At 39.0% G+C, this 26,006-nt stretch overlaps 1 protein-coding gene across 1 annotated transcript in view; it reads right to left on the bottom strand.

Moving 5' to 3' along the window:
* Window positions 1–294: 294 nt before the first annotated feature.
* The window catches only part of RARRES1 (retinoic acid receptor responder 1), a 57,484-nt gene continuing 31,772 nt past the window's right edge, over window positions 295–26,006 (bottom strand). Inside the window, exons 5-6 of the mRNA XM_059163665.1 lie at window positions 1,546–1,608; window positions 295–1,007 (exon numbers count right to left, since the gene is read on the bottom strand). Coding sequence (XP_059019648.1) covers window positions 858–1,007; window positions 1,546–1,608 — 213 coding nt within the window. The 3' untranslated portion in view covers window positions 295–857. The remainder of the gene's footprint in view (window positions 1,008–1,545; window positions 1,609–26,006) is intronic.

Below are 26,006 nucleotides of genomic sequence, written 5' to 3'. Positions count from 1 at the left end.
TGTTTCCTGGATCCCTTCTTCCTGCCTTGGGGAGAGACTCTACTGAATTTGATTTTGGTACATAGTGCGTTTACTTTTATAAATTAATTTAGGCCAACACTGGGTATAAATTGTTAGAAATGAAAACTGTACATATTTGATAGAATTTCAGTTACATCACAATTCCATTTGCAGACACTTGGCTTTATCTGTGAAACACTTTTATTTATAATATTTGAATTAAGCAATATTAAGAGTTAATTCACTTTAGCACAAATTTTGCATATGTATATAAATCTCCACACACTGAACACATTTTATATAGAAATGTAAACATTTATTTAAAAGTAGATATCAAAAAAGAATATTTGCTTGAAGTGATAAAAAATAGTAAAATTCCTTCTAAATTGATAACATTTTCCCCATAATTTGCTTTCTTTGAGCTATATTATCCTTTTTACATCCTAGGTAGAAGGAATTCAGCATTAGAAAATAGTTGGCTACACTTCGTTCAAAGTAATGAGAAATACAGAGGTGAGACCATCAATGGTTTTGTTCTGTTTTGTTAAGTACTGATTGATCTAATTATAGCATATACTGAGTGTTTTTTACATTTTAGGGCTAAAACCCTGAGAAACCCATAGAGGAAACTGTTAAGCACTGAACACAGTTCACTGTATGCCTATTTCCCAGAATTAAATAAACCAAACTAATCGAACAACAAAACCCCATCTTTTCATTAATTTTTAATTTTTGAGTATTGTATTTTCAGGCTTTCTCAATTATTAGACTACCCTACCTATTTTACCAGAGTAATTATTTAGGCTATTTAAATATCCTCACTTTAGAATTTGGTATAAGCAGATCCTTTTTTCTTTTCAGAAATTATTAAGCTCTGTTGGTGCCACAGCTGAACCTTCTTCGGTTCCAGAGGCTTCTTCAGGCGTCTGTAGCTCTTGACAGTGGTACTTCACTTTAAGTGGTTTACCAGGGTACCAGACCAAGTGAATACGACAGGGAATTATTTCCTAGAAAATAAGAGTTCTAAAATATTATGAGCTGCAGGAATTTCTGGTGAACGCAGTTGTGTATTGCAGGAGAGCTGGCCGTACTGACTCCGCCTCTGGCCCTCCGTCTTGTTCCTGTCCATGCACTGACTTCCCCTGGAAACATGTTCCCGGCCCCACGAAGGTAATGTGTGCCCTGACCCTAATGCTGGAAGACTTGTTTGGATCACTAGTAAAGAACCGCCCCCGCCAACCCCACACAGATGGTGCCATAAGGTCCGTTAAAATATCAAACCCCTGAACTCACCACGATGGCCCTGGCACATCCCCTTGTTTTAGCAAATCTGTGGAACTATCGGGACTTTGCACAGAAGAGCTGCATGGTGCCTTGATCCCTGCCTGCTGACCCCCCTTGGCAATAAGTTACCCTGAATCAGACTCTGTGTAAAGTGTGTGATGGAGCTGCCTGCTTCGCTTTTTAGTCTCAAGGTGCCTTCTCAGTCTGGACAATACTTTATTGCCCCTCCCCCACCTTGTCACATACATACAGTTGTTTTACCTGTGTCGAGAATTCATGGAGCAGAACGGTATAATCAAAATCAATTGTGTCGTCATTGGTTTTCTAGAGGAAGGAAAAAAAGAATGAGTCTAAAAAATGGTAGATTTATATTAGCTTAGAGTTTGGAAGGCTTCTATCAAATTCCCGTTTGGATGAGCCCCTTGAATCTCCTGCTGCCTCTTTAATTCGAGTCCCAGTTCCTCTGGTAGCAGCCTGCATTGAGACACAAAAGTCATGGATTCTCACTGTTTTGTCACTGAGTTAGATGAAAATCTAGTTGAATATCTTTCTCTCACTTTTGCTAATAAGTATGGCTTTGGTAGAGGCTAAGTGCTACGGGAAGAGGGAGAATCTTTTTGTCAACCTTTGGAATCTAGATACTGCCCTTGCACCTCCATTTGATGTATTAGCCCGGATATATAAATTGGCTTAACTTATAAGCTTGAAGTATTTTTTCAGGACAATGTCTTCTTATTCTGTTTTTGAAAACAGCGTTTCTGGAGGAAATCATAGTGGTCTCTAGATTTTAGGCATAAAATTGGAAAGTCTGAAACAAATGGTGGGTTTCCAACTCCATTTGATAAGCTACTTTGCTAAATACACTGAGTGTTACATAGTTTTTAATAAAAAAAATTGGGGTAATTATAATGTTTGTAATCCCTGTCCCATTTAATTAAGACCTTCCTCAGTAACATTATTAAACCTTTCCATTTTTGTTTTTATAGATTCTTCCCCCTCCAGGAGGAAGCATCCTTACACCAACCCAAAAACAGAGCTTATTCAAAAACTGCAGAAGGGGCCACTGCACAGCCTGGCCTGGCAAAGTACCCCAGGGTTGGGCTGCCCTCATCAATGCAAGCTTGCCAAGAAGTAGTTATTTTTAATGTTATTCAGAAATAATCGCCTTGGCTTCTGTTCAAGTTATCACAAATGCCAAATCCTTATAATCCAAATTGATGATTTACTGTTACATTTCTCAGTAATTCAGCACTTTAATCTTTCTAGAGACAGACTAGAGCGTTTTGTTTGCTCCCTTTTATTACTCATGATCCCCACCAGAACCCATGTGGTTTTAGTACAGAGTAAGTAGGCTTGAATTATTAATATATACTATCCAAAGTAGACTGTTAATTGAATAAATAATAAGGTCTATAAGAAGGCTTCCTCGGCCAGTGGGCCCTCCAGGTAGGAGGGCTGATCACTACGGGATGATTGGGGCACTGACAGTGTCTTTTACGGACTAAGGGTGTGAGGAAAGACCTCGTCTTTTTTTTTTCCCTCTAGCCAGCAAATATCTCTCCTTTGTGCCTGGTACAGTCCTCACGGCATTAGGAATGGAATCTGGCCTCAGTTCTACAGTGACAATTGTGCCGGTTAGGTGGGTCTTACTTTATATCTGTATTTTAGCCTTGTTTCTCTCAGGTCTTGTTCATTTGGATCTATGAGTTTGTAAGCCTGCCTGTCCTTACACTATTGCATTAAAGGGGGACTTTAACCCCAAGTGTAAAGAAAGCAATTCCACCCAAAAAGCTTCTGGAAAAACTATAATTTCTCTACTTCCCTGAGCCACGGTGAGCCACACAGCACCTAGCCCCACCATCCTGTATCTAGTCTTCTAGAACAGTATATAGATCTGATCTTTGTGACTTTTTAAATATAGTTTCTTGTTTTGCTTGTTGCTGGGTTGCTTCTTTTGCTGAGAGATCATGCAGTCCTTAGTGGCTACACAATAGCAGAATCTGGAAATCTGTGTGGATAAGGGCAAACTTTTCTTTAAGGAGAGTCTAAATGTGTATGAACTTTGAAACCAAATTTACCAGTTGCTTCAGTTATGTTAATTTCAATGACTTTAGTAAGTTTGTTAATCCTCATTTAATAGGCCCTAAGAGATGGAAGTGATTTGCCTTGGGTGACCTAGCAAGCCAGATGCATATTCAATTATTATTTATCTAAAACCCAAATCTTACAGGATAAAAATAAAAGCTAAAGCTTCTACTACGTGACCATACTCCCTCTGCATTTTTGTTTTCTTAATTCTACAATTACTTTTATACCAATTTTCCCACTTGCAGGTTAAGTGAGTGATATTAATGGACAGATGAGAGGCATCAAAGACTGGCTAGAACAAGACAGAAATGGAACTGCTGGATTTGGACCATACTGTGTCCTGGTGGTTGTTGGTTTGTCAATGGGTCATGTACAATTGCAAATGAAAAGCACGGACGTTAAGAGATCCTAAGGAGGGACGCCTGGGTGGCTCAGTTGGTTAAGCGGCTGCCTTCGGCTCGGGTCATGATCCCAGGGTCCTGGGATCGAGTCCCGCATCGGGTTCCTTGCTCAGCAGGGAGCCTGCTTCTCCCTCTGCTTCTGCCTGCCTCTCTGCCTGCCTGTCTGCCTGTGCTCGCTCACTCTCTCTCCTTCTGTCTCTGACAAATAAATAAATAAAATTAAAATTAAAAAAAAAAAAAAAAAAAGAGATCCTAAGGAGTAGGAAGAAGGCGCAACAGGAAGATCCCAAGTTCATCTCATTCCATGGACACACTGAAGCAAGAATGGCATGGATTGCAGCTAACTCTGGAAACAACCCAAAGACTGGCAGAGATCTCCCACAGCTGGTTATAGAGAGAAGGCCACAACAGAAAGAGGTGGAGATATGGTGGGGAATCAGACCCCTGACATGACCAACCACACATGGGAGGAATATCACAACCACAGAACAGTGAGAGGATCAGATTCCATACCAACTCCTGGCCCTAGGAATCCACCCTGGAAAGATGAGACCCCATCATATTTAGATATGAGGTCTGTGGGGCTTAGCTCTGGGAGAGAGGGAGGGCTACAGGAAGTGAAGGCCTTCAAGAGGCAGGATGCTAAATAATAAGGCCCAAGACAACCCAGAAGGCAGCACAGCACAGTGGCAAAACACCTAGGATATATATGAAGGGGATTTAGTGACTAATTTTAGGACATGTGCCAAAGTGACAGGGATCTACAGGAGATTTCTCCAGGAACAAAAGTGGTGGATGCCATTTTCTTGCTCTCCCCAGCCTTGATAGACAGATGCTTATGGTCTAATACTTTCCATCTACCTTGCTAGGACCCTGTGTCCCCTACAGACCCACCAAACCCAGCAGGCGACACTGGTAAGGTCTGGTGCGACTCCTGCTCTGGCTACAGGAGGCAGAGATAACCCTACAAACCAGCAGCCCACAGTTCTTGGGGTTAGGCCTCTTCACTGGCTGTGCAGGCCCTGTACTTTGGGGGTGCCCACAGTTTTTGCAGGGGTGAACTGCATCCAGCCATGCTGAGGGCCAGCCCTGCCCACCAGTGATCCCACAGCTGTTCTAGACAGGACCCTCAACAGCATGGAGAACAAACCCTGCCCCGTGTGTCTGCAACAGGTGCGCTGAGGGCCAGCCCCTAGTGGCAAAGCCACAGCAAATCACTGTTGATCAAAAACAGGAGGGTATCAGCCACAGCAACTTCTTTCAAGATATGTCTCCAAAGCCAAAGGAAACAAAAGCCAAAATAAACTTCTGGGACTTCATCAAAATCAAAAGCTTCTGCACAGCAAAGGAAACAGTCAAGAAAAAAGAGAGGCAACCCACAGAATGGGAGAAGATATTTGCAAATGACAGTACAGACAAAAGGTTGATATTCAGGATCTATAAAGAACTCCTGAAACTCAACACACACAAAACAGACAATCATATCAAAAAATGGGCAGAAGATATGAACAGACACTTCTCCAATGAAGACATACAAATGGCTATCAGACACATGAAAAAATGTTCATCATCACTAGCCATCAGGGAGATTCAAATTAAAACCACATTGAGATATCACCTTACACCAGTTAGAATGGCCAAAATTAACAACACAGAAAACAACATGTGTTGGAGGGGATGTGGAGAAAGGGGAACGCTTTTACACTGTTGATGGGAATGCAAGTTGGTATAGCCTCTTTGGAGAACAGTGTGGAGATTCCTCAAGAAATTAAGAATAGAACTTCCCTATGACCCTGCCATTGCACTACTGGGTATTTACCCCAAAGATACAGATGTTGTGAAAAGAAGGGCCATCTGTACCCCAATGTTTATAGCAGCAATGGCCATGGTTGCCAAACTGTGGAAAGAACCAAGATGCCCTTCAACGGACAAATGGATAAGGAAGATGTGGTCCATATACACTATGGAGTATTATGCCTCCATCAGAAATGACGAATACCCAACTTTTGTAGCAACATGGACGGGACTGGAAGAGATTATGCTGAGTGAAATAAGTCAAGCAGAGAGAGTCAATTATCACATGGTTTCACTTATTTGTGGAGCATAACAAATAGCATGGAGGACAAGGGGAGTTAGAGAGGAGAAGGGAATTGGGGGAAATTGGAAGGGGAGGTGAACCATGAGAGACTATGGACTCTGAAAAACAATCTGAGGGGTTTGAAGTGGCGGGGTGGGGTGGGAGGTCGGGGTACCTGGTGGTGGGTATTATAGAGGGCATGGATTGCATGGAGCACTGGGTGTGGTGCAAAAATAATGAATACTGTTATGCTGAAAAAAAAAAGAATAAAAACAAAACAAAACAAAAACAGGAGGGTACATGCAGCCCACAGAGAGGACATCCCTGGAGCACCCAGTTCTGAAGACTCGGGTTGGGGGGCTGTGTACGGGACACCACAGGACTGCTTCTACACAAGGCCACTAATTTCAAGACCAGAAGACGTAAACAGAATGAGGAGACAGAGGAATATATCAAATGTAAGAATAAGACAAAATCACAAAAAAATAAAATAAAATAATGACTGTACAGAAATTCACTGTACTTGACAAAAAGCTGATGAACTCAGAACTTCAACAAAAGTGACAAAAAATATAAAAAATAACCAGTCAGAGATGAAGAAGTCAATACCTGAAATGAAAAATACACTAAAGGGAAACGGCAGACTAGAGGCAGCGGAAGAACAGATCGGTGATCTGGAAGACAGGGTAATAGGAAGCTGAACAGCAAAGAAAGAAAAGAACAAAAAAAATGAGAGTAGGTTTAAGGGAACTCTGTGACTACATCAGGCATAATAACATTAGCACCACAGGGATCCCAGAAGGATAAGACAGGGAAAAGGGGGTAGAAAACTTATAAAAATAGCTGAAAACCTCCCTAATCTGAGGAAACAGACATCCAAATTCAGAAATCACAGATAGCCTCAAACAAGATGAACAAAGAATGTCCACACCAAGACACATAATAATTACGATGACAAAATAATGATAAAGATAATTTTTAATGCAGCAAGAGAAGAAAAATAGTTACATACAAGGAAAACCCATTACGCTGCCAGGTAATATTTCAGCAGAAACTTCACAAACTAGAAGATGGTATGATGCATCCAAGTGCTGAAAGGAAAAAAGCCTATAACCAAGAATACTTGACAAGGTCATCATTCAGAACTGAAGGAGAGATAAAGAGTTTTCCAGACAAACAAAAATCAAAGGATTTCATTACCACTAGCCAGCCTTACAAAAAATGTTAAAGGGGATTATTCACTGGTAAAAACAGACAAATAGTAAAGGTAATAGATTAGTCAGTAATAAAGCCAATCTGGAAGCTAAAATGTAAAAGCAGTAAATTCAATGTTATCTACAAAAGCTAGTCAAGAGATCCTCAAAAATATGCAAAATAAGAGTAAAAATTTAGTGCCTTTCGTATATGTTCAAACTTAAGTGACCATCAACTTAATATAGATTGCTATACACATAGGATATTATACATGAATACCATGACAACCATAAATCAAAAACCTATAATAGATACACAAGATTTAAAGATAAAGCAATTCAAAAATAACACTAAGGAACTCATAAGCCATAGGGGAAGGGAGCAAGAGAAGAAAAGAACTCAGAGAACTACAAAAATAACCAGAAAATAATTAACAAAATAGCAACAAGCCTCTGCCTATCAACAATTACTTTAAATATAAATGCTCTAAAGGCTTCAGTCAGAGGACAGAGGGTGACTGAATGTTTAAAAAAACAAGACCCATCTACATGCTGCCTACAAGAGTCTCACTTCACACCTAAAGACACAAGCAGACTGAAACTGAAGGAATGGAAAAAGACATTGGATGCAAATGGAAGTAATAAAAACACCAGGGCAGCAAAACTTAGACAAAATAGACTTTAAAACAAAACTGTAGCAAGAGACAAGGGCATTGCATAATCTGAAATCAAGTCCACAAGAGTATAGGACATTGTGAACATCCATGCAACTAATATAAGAGCATGTAAATACACGAATCTAATATTAGCAGACATAAAGGGAGAAACACTATAATTTTAGGGAACACCCCATTTACATCAGTGAATCATTCAGACAGAAAATCAATTAAGGAAACAAATGTTTTGATCAACATATTAGACATACTAGACCAGATGGGACTTAAATTTGTTGAGACTTGTTCTGTGGCCTAAAATGGGGTCTATCCTGGAAAATGTTTCATGTATGCTTGAAAAATGTGTATTCTTCTGTTTTTGGATGAAATATTCTGTGTATACAGAACAGACAAAGCTTGCTGTCATTATAAGAATAAAAAGATTAGATAGAAATTAGACCAAAAAGAAAAGAAAAGATCAGTGATACCAAGACCAGGACCTTTGAAAAGGTAAAACTCATAAACCATTAGCCAGACTCATTAACAAGGAGAGAAGACTCATAATTAGAAATGAAAGAGGAGAAATAATATAACACCACAGAAAACTGAAGGTATACTAAGAGAATACTAAGAAAAATGAGATGCCAATGAGTTGGACAACCTAAAAGAAACCGTAAATTCCTTAAAAAAAAAAAAAAAAACTTCCAAAACTGAGTCAGAAAAATCAGAAGAGACTGATTACTGGTAACAAAATTGAATCAGTTAAAAAAAAAAAATCTTCTCACGAGCAAAAGTCCAGGACCAGAAGTCTTCATGGATCAATTGTACCAAACATTGAAAGAAGAATTAATAAGAATTTTTCTCAAACTATTAGAAAAAAATAGAAAGGGAATGAAAACTAGCAAGTTCATCTGAGTCCAGAATCCTCCTGATGCCAAAACCACAAAAAGACACTATAAAAAATAAAAACTATAGGCCAATATTCCTGATGAATATAGATATAAAAATACTCAACAAAATATTAGCTGGCTGATTTCAACAATACATTAAAAGGATCATTCATCACAATCAAGTTAGATTTATTCCAGGAATGCAAGGATGATTCAATATTTGCAAATCAACCAACATGATACATTACCAAGAAGAAGGATAAAAACCATACAATCATTTCAATAGACGCAGAGAAGATATTTAGCAAATTCAACCTCTGGTCATGACAAAAACTCAACAAAGTAGAGTTAGAGGGAACATACCTCAACATAATAAAGGCATATGAAAAATCCACAGCTAATGTCACACTGAATATTGAAAAACTGACAAGTTTTTAAGATCAGGAACAAGATGAGGATGTGAAGTTTCACCACTTTAATTCAACAAAAGTCATATGAAGCCGTTGCTACAGCAATGAGAAAAGAAAAAAGAATAAAAGGCATCCAACTTGGTAAAGAGGAAATAAACTTTCAATATTTTCAGATGACATGATACTCTATGTAAAAAACCCCAAAGACTCCACCAAAAAACTATTAGAACTTATAATTACAACCTCAGTGAATTTGTAGGATACAAAATTAATATATAGAAATCTGTTGCACTTCTCTATACTAATGAATTAGCAGAAAGCAAAATTAAAACAATTCCATTGACAACTGCACTAAAAGAATAAAGTACCTAGGAATTGATTTAAACAAGTAGGTTAAAGATGTATACTCTTAAATCTACAAGACATTGATAAAGAAGTTAGAGACAACATGAATGGAAAGGTATACCATCCTCATGAATATTGGAAGAATGAGTATTATTAAAATGTCCCTACTACGAAAAGTAATCTACCAATTCATGCAATCACTTTTCAAAATACCAACAGTATTTTTCACAGATGTAGAACAAATAATCTTAAATTTTGTTTGGAACCACAAAGGACCCCAAATAGCTAAAGCAGTTGTGAGAATAAACAAAGCTGGAAGTATCCCACTTCCAGATTTCAAGATATACTGCAAAGCCATAGTAATGAAAACAGCATGATACTAGCACAAATATAGACACCTACATCGGTGGAACAGGATAAGGAGCCCAGGAATAAACCCATGCTTATATGGTTAATCTACAACAAAGGAAGAATACACAATGGGGAAAAGGCATTCTTCTCAAAAAAATGATGATGGGAAAACTGAAGAGCTACGTGCAGAAGAATGAAACCGGGACTTTTTAAATACCATAAATAAAAATAAACTCAAAATGGATCAAAGAGCCAAAGATGTGAGATGTGAAACCATAAAGAAAACATAACCATCAACAAAATGAAAAGGCAACTTACTGAATGGGAGAAGGTATTTCTAAATGATTTATCCAATGGGGGTTAATATCTAAAATATATAAAGGACTCATGCAACACTAAAACAACAATAAAAACAACAAAACCAAAGAAACCTCCAACATTCCAATTAAAAAAATGGGCAGAAGACATGAATAGATGTATTGCAAATAAGACCTACAGATGGCCAATAAACACATGAAAAGATGGTCAATATCACTAATCATCAGGGTAATGCAAATCAAAACCACCTGCACCTATCAGAATGCAAATCAAAACCACCTGCACCTATCAGAATGGCTAATACTAAAATGCCAACAAATGTTGGCGAATATGTAGAGAAAAGGGAACACTTGCCCACTGTTGGTGGGAATGTAAGCTGGTACAACCACTGTGGAAAACAGTACGGAAATTCTGCAAAAATTAAAAATAGAAATACCATAAGATCCAATAATTCCACTACTAGGTATTTACCCAAAGAATATGAAAACATTAATTTGGTGCCTGGGTGGCTCAGTGGGTTAAGCCGCTGTCTTCAGCTCAGGTCATGATCTCAGGGTCCTGGGATCAAGTCCCGCATCGGGCTCTCTGCTCAGCAGGGAGCCTGCTTCCTCCTCTCTCTCTCTCTGCCTGCCTCTCCATCTGCTTGTAATATCTCTCTGTCAAATAAATAAATAAAATCTTAAAAAAAAATATGAAAACATTAATTTGAAAAGATAAATGTACCCCTATATTCATTACAGTATTATTTACAATAGCAAAGATATGGATTCAAACTAAGTATCCATCTATAGGTGAATGGATAATAAAGATACGGTATATATACATATACCAGGGAGTTTTACTCAGCCATAAAAAAGAATACAATTGCCATTTGTAACAACATGGATGAATCTAGAAGAGTACTACTGCAAGTAAGTCAGGCAAAGAAGGACACATACCATATGATTTCACTCATATACGGAATGTAAAAGACAAACAACAAAAAAGATTCATAAAAACAGAGAACATACTGCTCATTGCTAGAGTGGAGGGAGGTGGGGGGATGGGGAAATAGGTGAAGAGAATTAAGAAGTCAAAATTCTGAGGCACCGGGTGGCTCAGACAGTTAAGCATCTGCCTTTGGCTCAGGTCATGATCACAGGGTGCTAGGATCAAATCCCACATCAGGCTCCTTGTTCATCGTGGAGCCTGCTTCTCCCTCTCCCTCTGCTTCTGCTCCCCATGCTTGTGGTGTCTCTCTGTCAAATAAATAAATAAATAAAATCTTAAAAAAAAACCCAACAACCCAAAAAGTGTTTTAAAAAAACGTACAAACTTCCATGCAATGTATGTCCTCCTTAAGACTAATATAATAAAAAAAATTACCAAGAAAAAGAAAAGAAAAGAAATGCCCATGGTAATACTTAGACTTTTTTTTTTTTACATTTCAAGACCCTTCACAAAAACATTTCTATATTTTAAACTTTTTTCAAGCCACATAGTCAAAGTCATATTGTATAATTTAAGAGCTAGACATGATGTTCACCACTATAAATATAACTATCAGTAATACTGTTAAATGTATTCCATAAATGTGAATAGAAATTTTCACCATGACTATGTTTTTTTTTTTAAGATTTTATTTATTTATTTGACAGAGAGAGATCACAAATAGGCAGAGAAGCAGGCAGAGAGAGAGGAGGAAGCAGGCTCCCTGCTGGGCAGAGAGTCCGACGGGGGGGGGGGGGAGGGGGGGCAAGCTCGATCCCACAACCCTGGGATAATGATCTGAGCTGAAGGCAGAGGCTTTAACCCACTGAGCCACCCAGGCGCCCCATGACTATGTTTTAATACAGTTAAAAAGACCTTAAAAAAAAAAGTTCAAACTTCGTTATAAAATAAATAAGTCACAGAAATGGAAAGTAGAGCACAGGCAATACAGTCAATAATATTAAATAATGTGAAGTGGTGACTGTACTTACTACGATGAGCACTAATGTACAGACTCTGGAATCACCATACTGTTTACCTGAAACTAATGTAACATGGTATGTCAACTATACTTGGATAATATGAAAAATAAACCAATAAAATAATTAAAGTGTTTGGGAAAAAAATCAATTTTTTTCCTCTGTTGTATATGTATGGCTGTATTCTTTTTGTGTTTTTCTCTCACATTCATTACAATTAGTTCTAAATTATCTTGACATCATTTCCTACACTGCAAACCAAGTTTCACCTAAACTTCCAGTTAAGGTAAAAGTCTTTTGTGGATATAATCATCTTGGTAGATAAAAGAAAGAGCCAGAAAGAGGTAAGGAACTTTTATGTAGTATCCTGACTTGAAATATAGCAATAATCAATTAAATGGTAGTTTCTATTAAAAGCATTCTATAAAGAGAAAGAAATGTGTTCATTTTTGATAATTAATAAAAAACTGTATCTTTCACCTGTTTTACAAGTGGCTTTTGAACAACACACCAATCTTACTGGTATTAATAATGCTTACTTGACATGATATGAAGGTCCATTATGGCAATATGGGGAGACCCTGAACTCCTCTCCCCAAGATGCACTGAGTCAACACCTACATAGAGAAGAGTTCCTCTTCACGAACTTTGAGAGCTGACTGAACAGCTTCAGAACAGCAAAGAATAAAGGGGTCACATAAAGAATGGCAGGAAAGATGGAGAAACAGTAACCTTGAGAACCTCAAGGCTGCCAAGTAGTGAGGAGGGATGGTACTAAGGGAGTGGGAACAAATTCACATGCCCTGGGTCACAGGGAAAAAACCATGGTTTAAAAGGCAACTGGAATTTAAAGAAATTAGCCCCTGAGTGTCTTCTAAATACCAGAGAACCCATGGAACATTCTCTGGGGTTGGAGAGGTTGGTGAGAGAGCAGCTAGTGCAGATGGGAGTACCATCTAGCACCCTAACTGGCTGCACCATTCCATCCCAGCTGCCTAGTAGACAGAAAAAAAGCCATTGATTAAAAAAAAAAAAAAAAAACCTAGAGTATAAAGGAGACAGCCCTAGAGGAGCTGCAGGACAGCTCTCCAGGGTCAGAGGGGCTGGCACACACCAGTGTATACATCCCCTCACTTCTACCTTGACCGTGAGGATAGGAGCAGGGTACAGGAACCCTGGCCGAGTTGACTGCTGAGTTGGCTGCCTTACTGAGCCCAGGGCTCCTAGCCACACCAGCCCCAGCTGTACCCCCCAAAAGGGTCCCCTCAACAGCCTGAGCTCCAGCCACGCCATTGTGGTGGCCCCAGTATAGCACGCACCCACAGACACCCCGGGACAGCACCCACTACAGCTCCAGCTATATCACCAAGGTGACAGAGATGCAAAACATGCCATGCCTGCACCTGATTTGGCTTCAGATGACTTACCAGGACACTCCTTGCGTGGAATACCCATAGGATACCCTGACATGTGCCCCATCTTGGCTCTAGCAACCCAGCCAGAGAACTCCCTGCATGTAGCACCCTGGGACACCCTGGCCCACACCTACCAAACTTCAACTGCCCTGCCTGAGTGCCCTATGCTGAGTACCCTGGGACTACCCCTGGCTTGTACCCACTTCAGCTACAGCTCTCCCACCAGGATGCCTTCAGTGCAGAAAGGTACTGTCCCCTCTCCTAGCCATCCCACCAGGACAGCCTAAGCACAAAGTGCGTCATGCCCACCAGCCACCGTTCTAGCTGGCCAGCCAAAGTCACCAGGTACACAGTCTATAAGGGGAGGGTGACCATATATAAAACTATTCCTTCAAGTTTAGGAGAAGTAAGTTCTAATTCACAGAGGCTAACACAGAAAGTCAAGCAAAATGGGAAGACAAAGGCATATACTCCAAATGAAAGAACAAGATAAAACCTCAGAAAAAGGACTAAATGAAATGGAGATAGGCATTCTATCTGATAAAAAGTTCAAAGTAGTGATCATAAAGATGCTCGCCAGACTGAAGAGAAGAGTGGATGAACTTAGTGAGATTGTCAACAAGTAGAAAATATAAAAATAGAACCAATCATGGGACTCCTGGGTGGCTCAGTGGGTTAAGGCTTCTGCCTTCGGCTCAGGTTATGATCCCAGGGTCCTGGGATTGAGCCCCACATTGGGCTCTCTGCTCAGTGGAGAACCTGCTTCCTCCCCTCTCTCTGCCTGCCTGCCTACTTGTAAGCTCTGTCTATCAAATAAATAAAATCTTTAAAAAAATAGAACCAATCATTAAAGAATACAATATCTGAAATGAAAAATACACTAGAGAGAAGCAACATTAGATTAGCAGATGCAGAAGAATGGATTGGTGATCTGGGAGACACAGAAATGGAAAGCAACTAAGCAAAAGAAACAACAAAGATAAAAAATAAAGAATGGAAATAGCAAAAGCAATCAGATAACAATTAGAAATAAAAGGTATTCAAATTGGCAAAGAAGTCAAACTCTCTATCCTCACAGATGACATGATACTTTTTATGGAAAACCCAGAAGACTCCACATCCAAACTATTAGAATTCATACAGCAACTCAGTAATGTTGCAGGATATTAAATCAATGCACAGAAATCAGTTGCTTTCTTATACACTTCCAATGAAAATATAAAAAGGGAAATTAGGGGATAGATTCCATTAACTATACACAAAAAAACCCCATAAAATACTTTGGGATAAACTTAACCAAAGAGGTAAAGGATCTGTACTTGGAGAACTATAGAACACTCATGAAAGAAATTGAAGAAGACACAGAAAGTTGGAAAAGCATTCCATGCTCATGGATTGGAATAATAAACATTATTAAAACATCTATACTCCCCAGAGCAATCTATACTTTCAATGCCATCCTAATCAAAATTCCAATGGCATTCTTCAAAGTGCTGCAACAAACAATCCTAAAATTCTATGGAACCAGAAGAGACCCTGAATCACTAAGGAAATTTTGAAAAGAAAAAGCTGGGGTATCACGTTGCCTGATTTCAAGTTTTACTACAAAGCTGTGATCACCAAGACAGCATGGTACTGGCACAAAAACAGACACATAGACGAATGGAACAGAGTAGAGAGTCCAGATATGGGTCTTCTACTCTATCGTCAAATAATCTTCGACAAAACAGAAGAAAATATCCAGTGGGAAATAAAACAATCTCTTCAATAAATGGTGCTGGGAAAATTGGACACTATGTATAGAAGAATGAAACTCGACCATTCTCTTATACCATACACAAAGATAAAATTGAAATGGATAAAAGACCTCAACATGAGGCAGGAATCTATCAAAATCCTAGTGGAGAACATAGGCAGTAAACTCTTCAATATCCGCCACAGCAACTTCTTTCAAGACATATCTCCAAAGGAAAAGGAAACAAAAGCGAAAATGAACTTTTGGGACTTCATCAAGATCAAAAGCTTCTGCATAGCAGAGGAAACAGTCAACAAAACAAAGAGGCAACCCACAGAATGGGAGAAGATATTTGCAAATGACACTACAGACAAAGGGTTGATATCTAAGATCTATAAAGAACTCCTCAAACTCAACACCCAAAACACAGATAATCATGTCAAAAAATGTGCAGAAGACATGAACAGACACTTCTCCAAAGAAGACATAAAAATGGCTAACAGACATATGAAAAAATGTTCATCATCACTAGCCATCAGGGAAATTCAAATCAAAACCACACTGAGGGGCGCCTGGGTGGCTCAGAGGGTTAAGGCCTCTGCCTTCGGCTCAGGTCATGGTCTCAGGGTCCTGAGATCGAGCCCCGCATCGGGCTCTCTGCTCAGCAGGGAGCCTGCTTCCCTTCTTCTCTCTCTCTGCCTGCCTCTCTGCCTACTTGTGATCTCTGTCTGTCAAATAAATAAATAAAATCTTTAAAAAAAAAAAAAACACACTGAGATACCTCCTTACACCAGTCCGAATGGCCCAAATCAACAGGACAGGAAACAACAAGTGTTGAAGAGGATGTGGAGAAAGGGGAACCCTCTTACACTGTTGGTGGGAATGCAAGTTGGTGTAGCCACTTTGGAAAACAGTGTGGTGATTCCTTAAGAAATTAAAAATAGAGCTACCCTATGACTCTGTGATTGCATTACTGGGTATTTACCCCAAAGGTACAGATGTAGTGAGAAGAAGGACCATCTGTACCCCAATATTCATAGCAGCAATGGCCACATTTGCCAAACTGTGGAAAGAGCCGAGATCCCCTTCAACAGATGAATGGATAAAGAAGATGTGGTCCATATATACAATGGAATATGAGGCAGGCAATCAGAAAGGATGAATACCCAACTATTTTATCAACATGGATGGGACTGGAGGAGATTATACTGAGTGAAATAAGTCAAGCAGAGAAAGTCAATGATTATATGGTTTCGCTTACTTGTGGAGATAAGGAATAACATGGAGGACATTAGGAGAAGGAAAGGAAAAGTTAATTGGAGGAAATTGGAGGGGAAGACAAAAGATGAGAGACTGTGGACTCTGAGAAACAAACTGAGGGTTATGGAGGGTAGGTAGGTCGGGGGATGGGTGAGCCTGGTGGTGGGTATTAAAGAGTGCACTGGGTGTGGTGCATAAACAATAATCTTGGAACATGAAAAAAATAAAATTAAGATGCTAAAAAAAAGAAAGAATGAAAATAAAATCAGGATAGGTTAAAGGATTTCTGGGACAACATCAAGCATACTAACATTAGCATTATAAGGATTCCAGAAAAAGGAGAGAATGGGGCAGAAAACTTATCTGAAGAAATAACAGGTGAAAACTTCGCTAATCTGGGGAAGGAAACAGACATCTAGTTCCAGGAAGCACAAAGACCCAAACAGGATAAAGCCAAGGAGGTACACCAAAACAATTAAAATATCAAAGATTAAAGAGAGAGAATGGAGGTGGGGTGGGGGGGGGCATGCCTGGGTGGCTCAGTGGGTTAAGCCTCTGCCTTCGGCTCAGATCAGGATCCCAGGGTCCTGGGATTGAGCCCCGAATCAGGCTCTCTGGTCTTGCAGGGAGCCTGCTTCCCCCTCTCTCTCTGCCTACCTCTCTGTCTACTTGTGATCTCTCTCTGTGTGTCAAATAAATAAATAAAGTCTTATAAAAAAAATAAAGACAGAGAATCTTAGAAGCAGCAGGAGAAAAGGAACTACTTATGTTCAAAGAAAATTCCATAAGGCTTCAGCAGATAATTTGCGGCCAGAAGGGAGTGGGATGATATATTTAAAGTACTAGAAAAAAATACATACAACCAAAAATACTCTATCTGGTAAGGTCATCAATCAGAATTAAAGGAGAAATAAATAGTTTTCCAAACAAAAGTTAAAGGAGTTTTCCACCATTAAACTGGCCTTAAAAGAAATGCTAAAGGGACTTCCTTAAGTGGAAAAGAAAAGGTCACACGTAAAAAAAAGAAAAGAAGAAAAAAAGAGAAAATGTCATAAGTAAAATATGAAAGGAAATAGTTCATGATCAAAAGCAAACTTAGAATAAAGTTAGAAGACCAATCACATGTAATAATAGTATGAAGATTAAAAGAAAAGTAGTAAAATCAATTACATAAAAAAATTTGTTAAGGGACTCATAAAATAAAAAGATGTAAATTATGGCAATATATACATAAAGTGTGGGGGAGGGAGTAAACATATAGTACTTTCAGACTGTGTGAGAACTTAAGTGACCATCAGCTAACTATAAAGATAACTAACTAACTATAACTAGATTGTTATATATTCAGAATATTATATATGAGCTACATGATAACTATACATGAAGAAAGAAAAAGGAAAGCAAAGCATAAGTGAAGAAAGTCACCGCAAAGGAAGAGGATAAGAGGAAGGAACAGAGAACAAATATAAAATAATGAGTAAGCGATTAACAAAATTGCAGTGAGTACATGCCAATCAATAATAGCTTTAAATGTAAATGGTCTAATCACTTCAAGCAAAAGACATAGCGTGAATAAATGGATAGAAACAACAACAAGACCCATCAATATGATGCCTACAAGAGACTCAATTCAGACCTACAGACACATATAGACCAAAAGTGAAGGGATCAAATAAAGATATTCCATACAAATGGAAGTAACAAAAAAGCCAGAATAATAATTCTTTTATTAGACAAAATAGATTTTAAAACAAGGCTGTATAGCAAGAGACAAAGAAGGGCATGACATAATGATAAGGGGATCAATCTTTTTTTTTTTTTTTTAAAGATTTTATTTATTTATTTGACAGAGAGAGATCACAGTAGGAGAGAGGAAGGGAAGAGATCATAGAGAGAGGAAGGGAAGCAGGCCCCCTGCTGAGCAGAGAGCCCGATGTGGGACTCGATCCCAGGACCCTGAGATCATGACCCGAGCCGAAGGCAGCGGCTTAACCCACTGAGCCACCCAGGCGCCCCAAGAGATCAATCTTATAAGAGGAGAAAACAATTATAAATACCCATGCAACCAACACAGGACCAGTTAAATACATTAAACAAATACTAACAGAGAAAGGGAGAAACTGACAAATACTAAGATACAAGGATGGAAATACAGTAATAGTTGGCCTGAGACATAACACAGAATCTGCAGTTTGAAAAGTTCTAAGGGCATATGTAAAAAACATTTATTTACTAATCCAAGAACATGTCCCGGAGAAATAGGGATCTTCAGGAGATTTCTTCAGAAACAAAAGTGTAGTGGGTGCCATTTCTCCACTCCTCCTCCAGTCTAGACAGTTGGACACTTGTGGGAGCCAGTGCTGGCACTCCCCATCTTTCTTGCTATACTAAAAGCTCTGCCCCATCCAACCCACCTGCTCATGCAGGTGGCTGCCCTAACAAACCCTGCAAGCAACTCTGCGCAGGGACTGGTACCACTCCAAAGTGACTCCTGCCTTGGAGGGGTGATGAGAAAACCCCACACAACTGTAAGCCTAAAGTTCCCGCAGCCAATCCTTTTTATTACCTGTCCAGGGATCAAATCTTGCCATGCTGGGTGCACCTGCAGGTGCAACAGAGAAGCAGATTGCAGACACCTAGTCTGACTGCTGGCCCAATTCATCAATATGCCTGTGGCGGCCTCAGAGAAGCCTCTCAACAGTACTGGAACCAAACTCTGTCCATAGCAGGCAAGGTAGAACATTGTAGCTGATTGGACTGAAGGCAAATGGAGCTCAGCCGTGACACACAGTCCTCATAGGGGACACTCCTGGATTGCCTGATTCTGGTGAACAGAGGGAACTGCACCACAGGGCACCAAACACCTTCTACACAAGACCACAACTTTCAAAGCTAGGAGATATAGCTCACCAACCTTCTACACAGAAACAAGCAGAGACAATGAGGGAACAGAAAAATATGTCCCAAAGGAAAGAACAACACAATCAAGGGAAAAAAGCTAAATAAAACAGAGGTAAGTAATATGCCTATAAAAGAATTTAAAGTAATGGTCATAAGATACTCACTGTTCTTGAAAAAAGACTGGATGAATTCAGTGAAAACTTCAACAAAGAGAATATATTAAAAAAGAACCAGTCAGGGATGAAGAATTCAATGACAAAAAATAGACTAGCGGGAATCAGCAGCAGATTAGAGAATATAGAAGAATGGATCAGCATTCTGGAGGACAGGCTAATGGAAAGCAAACAAGCAAAACAACAAAAGGAAAACTAACAGTGAAGAATGAGAATAGATCAAAGGAACTAAGCGACAAACTGAGCTTACCATTTGCATTACAGGGATCCCAGAAGGAGAAGACAGGATGAAAAAGGCAAAAAATTTATTTGAAGAAATAATAGCTGGAAATTTTCTAACCCTAGAGAAGGAACTACATCTAGGTAGAGGAAGCAGGGAGAACACTTAATAAGATGAATCTAAGGAGGCCCCCACCAAGACACACAATTACAGTAGCAAAAAGTAGTGATAAAGAGATAATTTTAAAAACAACAAGAGGAAAGAAAACAGTTACAAGGGAAACCTCATAAGGCTCTCTGCTGATTTTTCCAACACAAACTTTGTGGGCCAGAAGGCAGTGGCATGATATATTCAAAGTGCTAAAAGAAAAAAAAAAAGCTGCTATCAAGAATACTCTACCCAGCAATGTTATTGTTCAGACTAGGAGAAAGGGAATTTCCCAAGCAAAAGCCAAAGTTCATGACCACTAAACTATCCTTAAAAAAAAAAAAAAAAAAAAAAAAAAGTTAAAGAGAAAGAAAACACCCTAACTAGAGGTAAAAAATTATGAAAGGAAAAAAAGTTACAGGTAAAAATAGAGTAAAGGTAGTAGATTACTTAAAAAGTCAGTATGGAGGTTAAAACATAAAGTAAAATCCATTGTATCTGCAAAAGTTAGTTGAGGGATACACAGAAATATGTAAAATATGACCTTAAGTATATAAAATGTGGCGAGGGGAAAAAAAATTAATGTTTTTAGAATGTGTTTGAACTTAAGTGACCATCAATTTAATATAGACTGAGAAACATAGGATATTATATATGAACCCAATAATAACCTATCATGGATACACAAAAAATAAACAGAAGGGACTCCAAGCAAATACTAAAGAAAGCCATCAAACCAGAAAGTAAGAGAACAAGCATAGAATAAAGCAACAGAGAGGAACTACAAAAACAAAACAAAAATAACAATTAACAATAAGTACATACTTCTTACTAATTACCTTAAATGTAAATGGTCTAAATGGTTCACTCGACTCTGGTGGAGTGAATGGGTTAAAAAAAACAAAAGACCCATATATATCCTAAAAATGACTCACTTTGGACCGAAAGACACACACAAACTGAATGTGAAGGCCTGGAAAAACATTTCCAATTCAAATGGAAACAAAGAAAAAAAAAATGAAATAACAACAGCAATACTTATGCCAGACAAAAAAGACTTTAAAACAATGTCTGTAGGGTGCCTGGGTGGATCAGTGGGTTAAAGCCTCTGCCTTCGGCTCAGGTCATGATCCCAGGGTCTTGGGATAAAGCCCCACATTGGGCTCTCTGCTTGGCGGGGAGCCTGCTTCCTCCTCTCTCTCTGCCTGCCTCCCTGCCTACTTGTGATCTCTCTCTGTCAAATAAAATCTTAAAAAAAAAAAAAAAAGCCTATAGTAAGACAAAGAAGGGCACTACAAAATGATAGAGAGATTGACCCCATAAGAATAGATAAAAATTGTAAACATCTCTGGACCCAACACAGGAGTAACTAAATACATAAAGCAAATATTAACAGACATAAAGGGAGAAATGGATAGCAATAAAATAGTAGTAGAGTACTTTAACAGCTCACCTATATCAAAGAATATTTCATAAAAACAGAAAACCAACAAGGAAAGAGAGGCTTCAAACAACACATTAGACCAGATGGATCTAAAAGATATGTACAGAGCATTCCATCCAAAAAGAGCAGAAAACACATTCTTTTCAGGTGAACATGGAATTATTGTCCAGATCAGAACATATATTGGGCCATAAAACAAGTGTCAATAAGTTTAGGAAGACTGAAATCATATTAATTATCTTTTCTAACCAAAAGGTATGAAATTAGAAATCAATTATAAGAAAAAAAAACTGGAAAAAACCCCACAAACATAGAGAGGCTAAACAACATGCTACTAAAATACCAGAGTCAATAAAGAAATCAAAAGGAAATTAAAAAATATATGGAGACAAATGAAAAGGAAAACACAATAGTCCAAAATCTTTGGGACCTAGGAAAAACATAAGAAAAATAAGAAAAAATCTTGGAACTTCTGGAAAAGATGGCAAAGCAGAAGGATCCTTAGCTCATCTCACCCCACGGATATAACTAAATAACAGCCACATTAGTGTAAATAAGCCAGAAAATGACCCAAAGACTGGCAGTAGAGGCTTTCCACAGCTAAATGTAGAGAACAGGCTAACTGAAGAGGGTGCAAAAAGTAGAGATAAAGTGGGGAGTCAAACAGACTCATGGGACATCCATGGGAAGGTATGCAGAGGACATGGAGGAGTGAAGAGCAGGCACCCCAGGCATGGGGGACCCTCACAAGGAAGATAGATTCCCATAACATTTGGCTTTGAAAACCAGAGGGGCCTAAAAATAAGTAGGGCTTAACGCCTGGAACTTTAAAACAGGCTCATATCTGGGAGATCCAGGAGGGTGGAGTCCCCACCCTTAAAGAGACACCACAACAGCCCCACTGAGATACAGCATGGAAACAACAGTTTGAAAAATGCCTGGGGTTTATGGGAAGAAGTATTTACTAATCTCAGAACCATGTCCCGGAGGGGCAGGGATCACGGGAGACTTCTCCAAGAATAAAAGAGCTAGCAGGCACCATATCCCTCCCCTGCCTCCTAGCCAAGATACACAGACACCTGTGGGAACCAGCATAGTGCCAACACTCTCCATCTAGTTTGGTAATAGCACACCACACCACCACATATTTCCGTGTCTCCAACAAGGCCAGGCTCAGTAGGGGCTTTTACAGGTGGCTGTAAGACCCCTCCCATGGAAACACACAGACCTTGCTGGCTCTGCATACCCTGCACCCGTGTTTTCTTGCAGACCTAGCCCATTCAAGGCACCATCCAATGCACCCTTGGCCAGAGCCCATCCAAATGATGCCACAGGTCTGGCAGTGTGCAAGCAGCCCTTACAGGGACCAGCACCACTCCAAAGTGGCTCCTGTCCTGAGGGGGAAGATAACCACACATACCAGTCCAGCTGCAGCCCCACCAGCAGGCTGGGGACAGACATATGGTCTGATTGCAGACCTCACCCACCAATGAAAGCTTCAGGGGACAATACAGGGACTTCCCTGCAGTTCAGTGCTGCTGCATCTTTGGCAAATGCCTGGTCAGCCTCAACTCAAGCCCACTAACAACACAGGGACAAAACCTGCCCACAAAAGGCAGAGAGAGCTGTTACATGATGTCACTGATTGGCAGGATGTAGCTGACCTTCCTAACGTAAAAACAGACACAGAGAGTAGACAAAATAAAGAGGAATAGGTCCCAAATAAAAGAACAGTACAAAATAACATCAAAAGAGCTAAATGAAATGGGGATAAGTAATATGTCTCATAGAGAATTTAAAGTAATGGTCATATAGATACTCACTGGACTTGAGAAAAGAGTGGCGGACCTCAGTAAGACCTTCAACAAAAAGAAAGGAAACATAAAAAAGAATCACAGATGAAGAACTCAATATCTGATACTGAGAATACACAAGATGGAATAAATAGTAGACGAGAGGAGGCAGAAGAATGGATCAGCCCCGGAGGATGGAAAATGGAAAGCAATCAAGCCTAAAAGGAGAGAGGGGGAAAAAAAAAATGAAAATAGACTTAGGGAACTTAGCGACACCATCCAGCATAGTACAATTTGCTTTATAGAGATCCTAGAAGAAGAGAGAAAAGGGAGCAGAAAATGTATTTCAAGAAATAATAGCTGAAAACTTCTCTAATCTGTGGAAGGAAAAAGAAATCCTGATCTAGGAGTCACACAGAGCCTCCAATAATAACCCAAGGAGGTCCATGCCAAGACACATAGTAATTAAGATGGCAATAATGAGAATTTAAAAAGCATCAATTAAAGAAAAAAAGTTATATACAAAGGAAACTCCATAAGGGTATCAACTGAGTTTTCAGGAGAAACTCTGTAGGCCAAAAGAGAGTGGCATGATATATTCCAAATGCTGAAGAAAAGAAACCTGCAGCCAAAACTATTCTATCCATGGGCGCCTAAGTGGTATAGTTGATTGAGCATCTGAGTCTTGGTTTTGGCTCAGTTCATGATCTCAGGGTAGTGAAATCGAGACCCACCTCTGGCTCCACACTCAGCACAGAGTCTGCTTGGGATTCTCTCTTCCTCTGCCTCTTCCCACTGTGTGTACTCACCCTCTCCCTCTCTCAAATAAATAAATCTTTTAAAAACTATATATACTCTATCCAGCAAGTTTTCATTCATAAATGAAGGAGAGATAAAGAGTTTCCCAGACAAATGAAAATCAAAGAAATCCATCACCATTAAACCAGCCCTATAGAAAATGTTGAAAGGGACACTTCGTGTAGAAAGGAAAGACCATAAGTAGGAATAAGAAAAGTAGGAAGTACAAAAGTGGTAAAATTAAGTAGATCTATAAAAATCAATAAAGGATTCACAAAATAAAAGAATGTAAAATGAGACACCATATACCTAAAATGTGGGGAGAAGAGGAAAAAAGAATGGGTTCAAACTTAAGTGACCATCAACTTAATATACTCTGCTATATAAATAAGATATTCTATATAAAAATGGTAACCACAAATCAATAATCAGTAAGAGGTATGCAAAAAATGAGAAAGGAATCCAAGTACATCACCAAAGAGCAATGAGAGAAGAGACCAAGAGAAAAAAAAGGAACAAAGACAAAATATAAAAACCATAGAGCAAGTAATAAAACAATAAGTACATACCTCAATAATCAATGGTACTATAAATGTAAATGGAGCAAATGCTCTAATCAAAAGACATAGGGTGATGGGATGAATAAAAAAAAAAGACCCAGGGCACCTACGTGGCTCACTCATTAGGCACCAGCCTTCGGCTTGGGTCTTGATCCCAAGATCTTCCAATCAAAGCACGCATCCGGCTCCCTGCTTGGCAGGAAGCCTGCTTCTCCCTCCCCTATTTCCCCTGCTGTTTTCTCTCTCTCTCTCTCTCTCTTTCGTTCCCCCCGTCAAATAAATAAATAAATAAATAAATAAATAAATAAATCTTCTAACGAAAAAAAAAGCAAGATCCATCTCTATGCTGCCTACAAGGGACTAGTTTCAGTCCTAGACACATGCAGACTGAAAGTGAAGATCTAAAAAAGTATTTATCATGCAGATGGAGAGGAAAAGAAAGCAGGATAGCAATACTTATATCAGACAAAGTAGATTTGAAAGCAAAGACTAACAAAGACCACCAAGGACAGTATTTAATCATTGAAGGAACAGTCCAATAGGAAGTTATAAAAATTGTAAATATTTATCCACCAAAATACATAAACCAGCCAATAACGAACATAAAGGAAGTAATAGATAGTAATACAATAACAGTAGGGTACTTTAACACCTAACTTACATAAATGGATAGGTTATCTAGACAAATAACCAGCAAGGAAACAGTGGCTTTGAATGATTCATTGGACCATATGGATCTAACACATACATTCAGAGTATTTCATCAAAAACAGTAGAATAAAGTGAAAATGAACTTATGGGACTTTGTCAAGATAAAAAGCTTCTGCACAGCAAAGGAAACAGTCAACAAAACAAAGAGGCAACTCACAGAATGGAAGAGGATACTCACAAATGACACTACAGACAAAGGGCTGATATCTAAGATCTATTAAGAACTCCTCAAACTCAGCACTCAAAAAAACCCAGATAATCATGTCAAAAAATGGGCAGAAGACATGAATAGACACTTCTCCAAATACATACAAATGGCTAACAGACATATGAAAAAATGTACATCATCATTAGCCATCAGGGAGATTCAATTGAGATACACATTGAGATACCACCTTACACCAGTTAGAATGGCCAAAATTACCAAAACAGTAAACAACAAGTGTTGGAGAGGATGTGGAGAAAGGGGAACCCTCTTACACTGTTGGTGGGAATGCAAGTTAGTGTAGCCACTTTGGAAAACAGTGTGGAAATTCCTTAAGAAATTAAAAATAGAGCTACACTATGACTCTGCAATTGCACTACTTGGTATTTACTCCAAAGATACAGATGTAGGGAAAAAAAGGGCATCTGTACCCCAACGTTCATAGCAGCAATGGCCACAATCACCAAACTGTGGAAAGAGCCAAGATGCCCCTCAACAGACGAATGGATAAAGAAGATATGGACCAAATATACAATGGAATATTATGCCTCCATCAGAAAAGATGAATACCCAACTTTTGTATCAACATGGATGGGACTGGAGGAGATTATGCTGAATGAAATAAGTCAAGCAGAGAGAGTTGATTATCATACAGTATCACTTACTTGTGGAGCATAAGGAATAA

The sequence above is a fragment of the Mustela lutreola genome, chromosome 2, assembly GCF_030435805.1.
Source record: "Mustela lutreola isolate mMusLut2 chromosome 2, mMusLut2.pri, whole genome shotgun sequence".
Classification (NCBI taxonomy): Eukaryota; Metazoa; Chordata; class Mammalia; order Carnivora; family Mustelidae; genus Mustela; species Mustela lutreola.
This window is presented reverse-complemented; position numbering and strand designations above follow the sequence as displayed.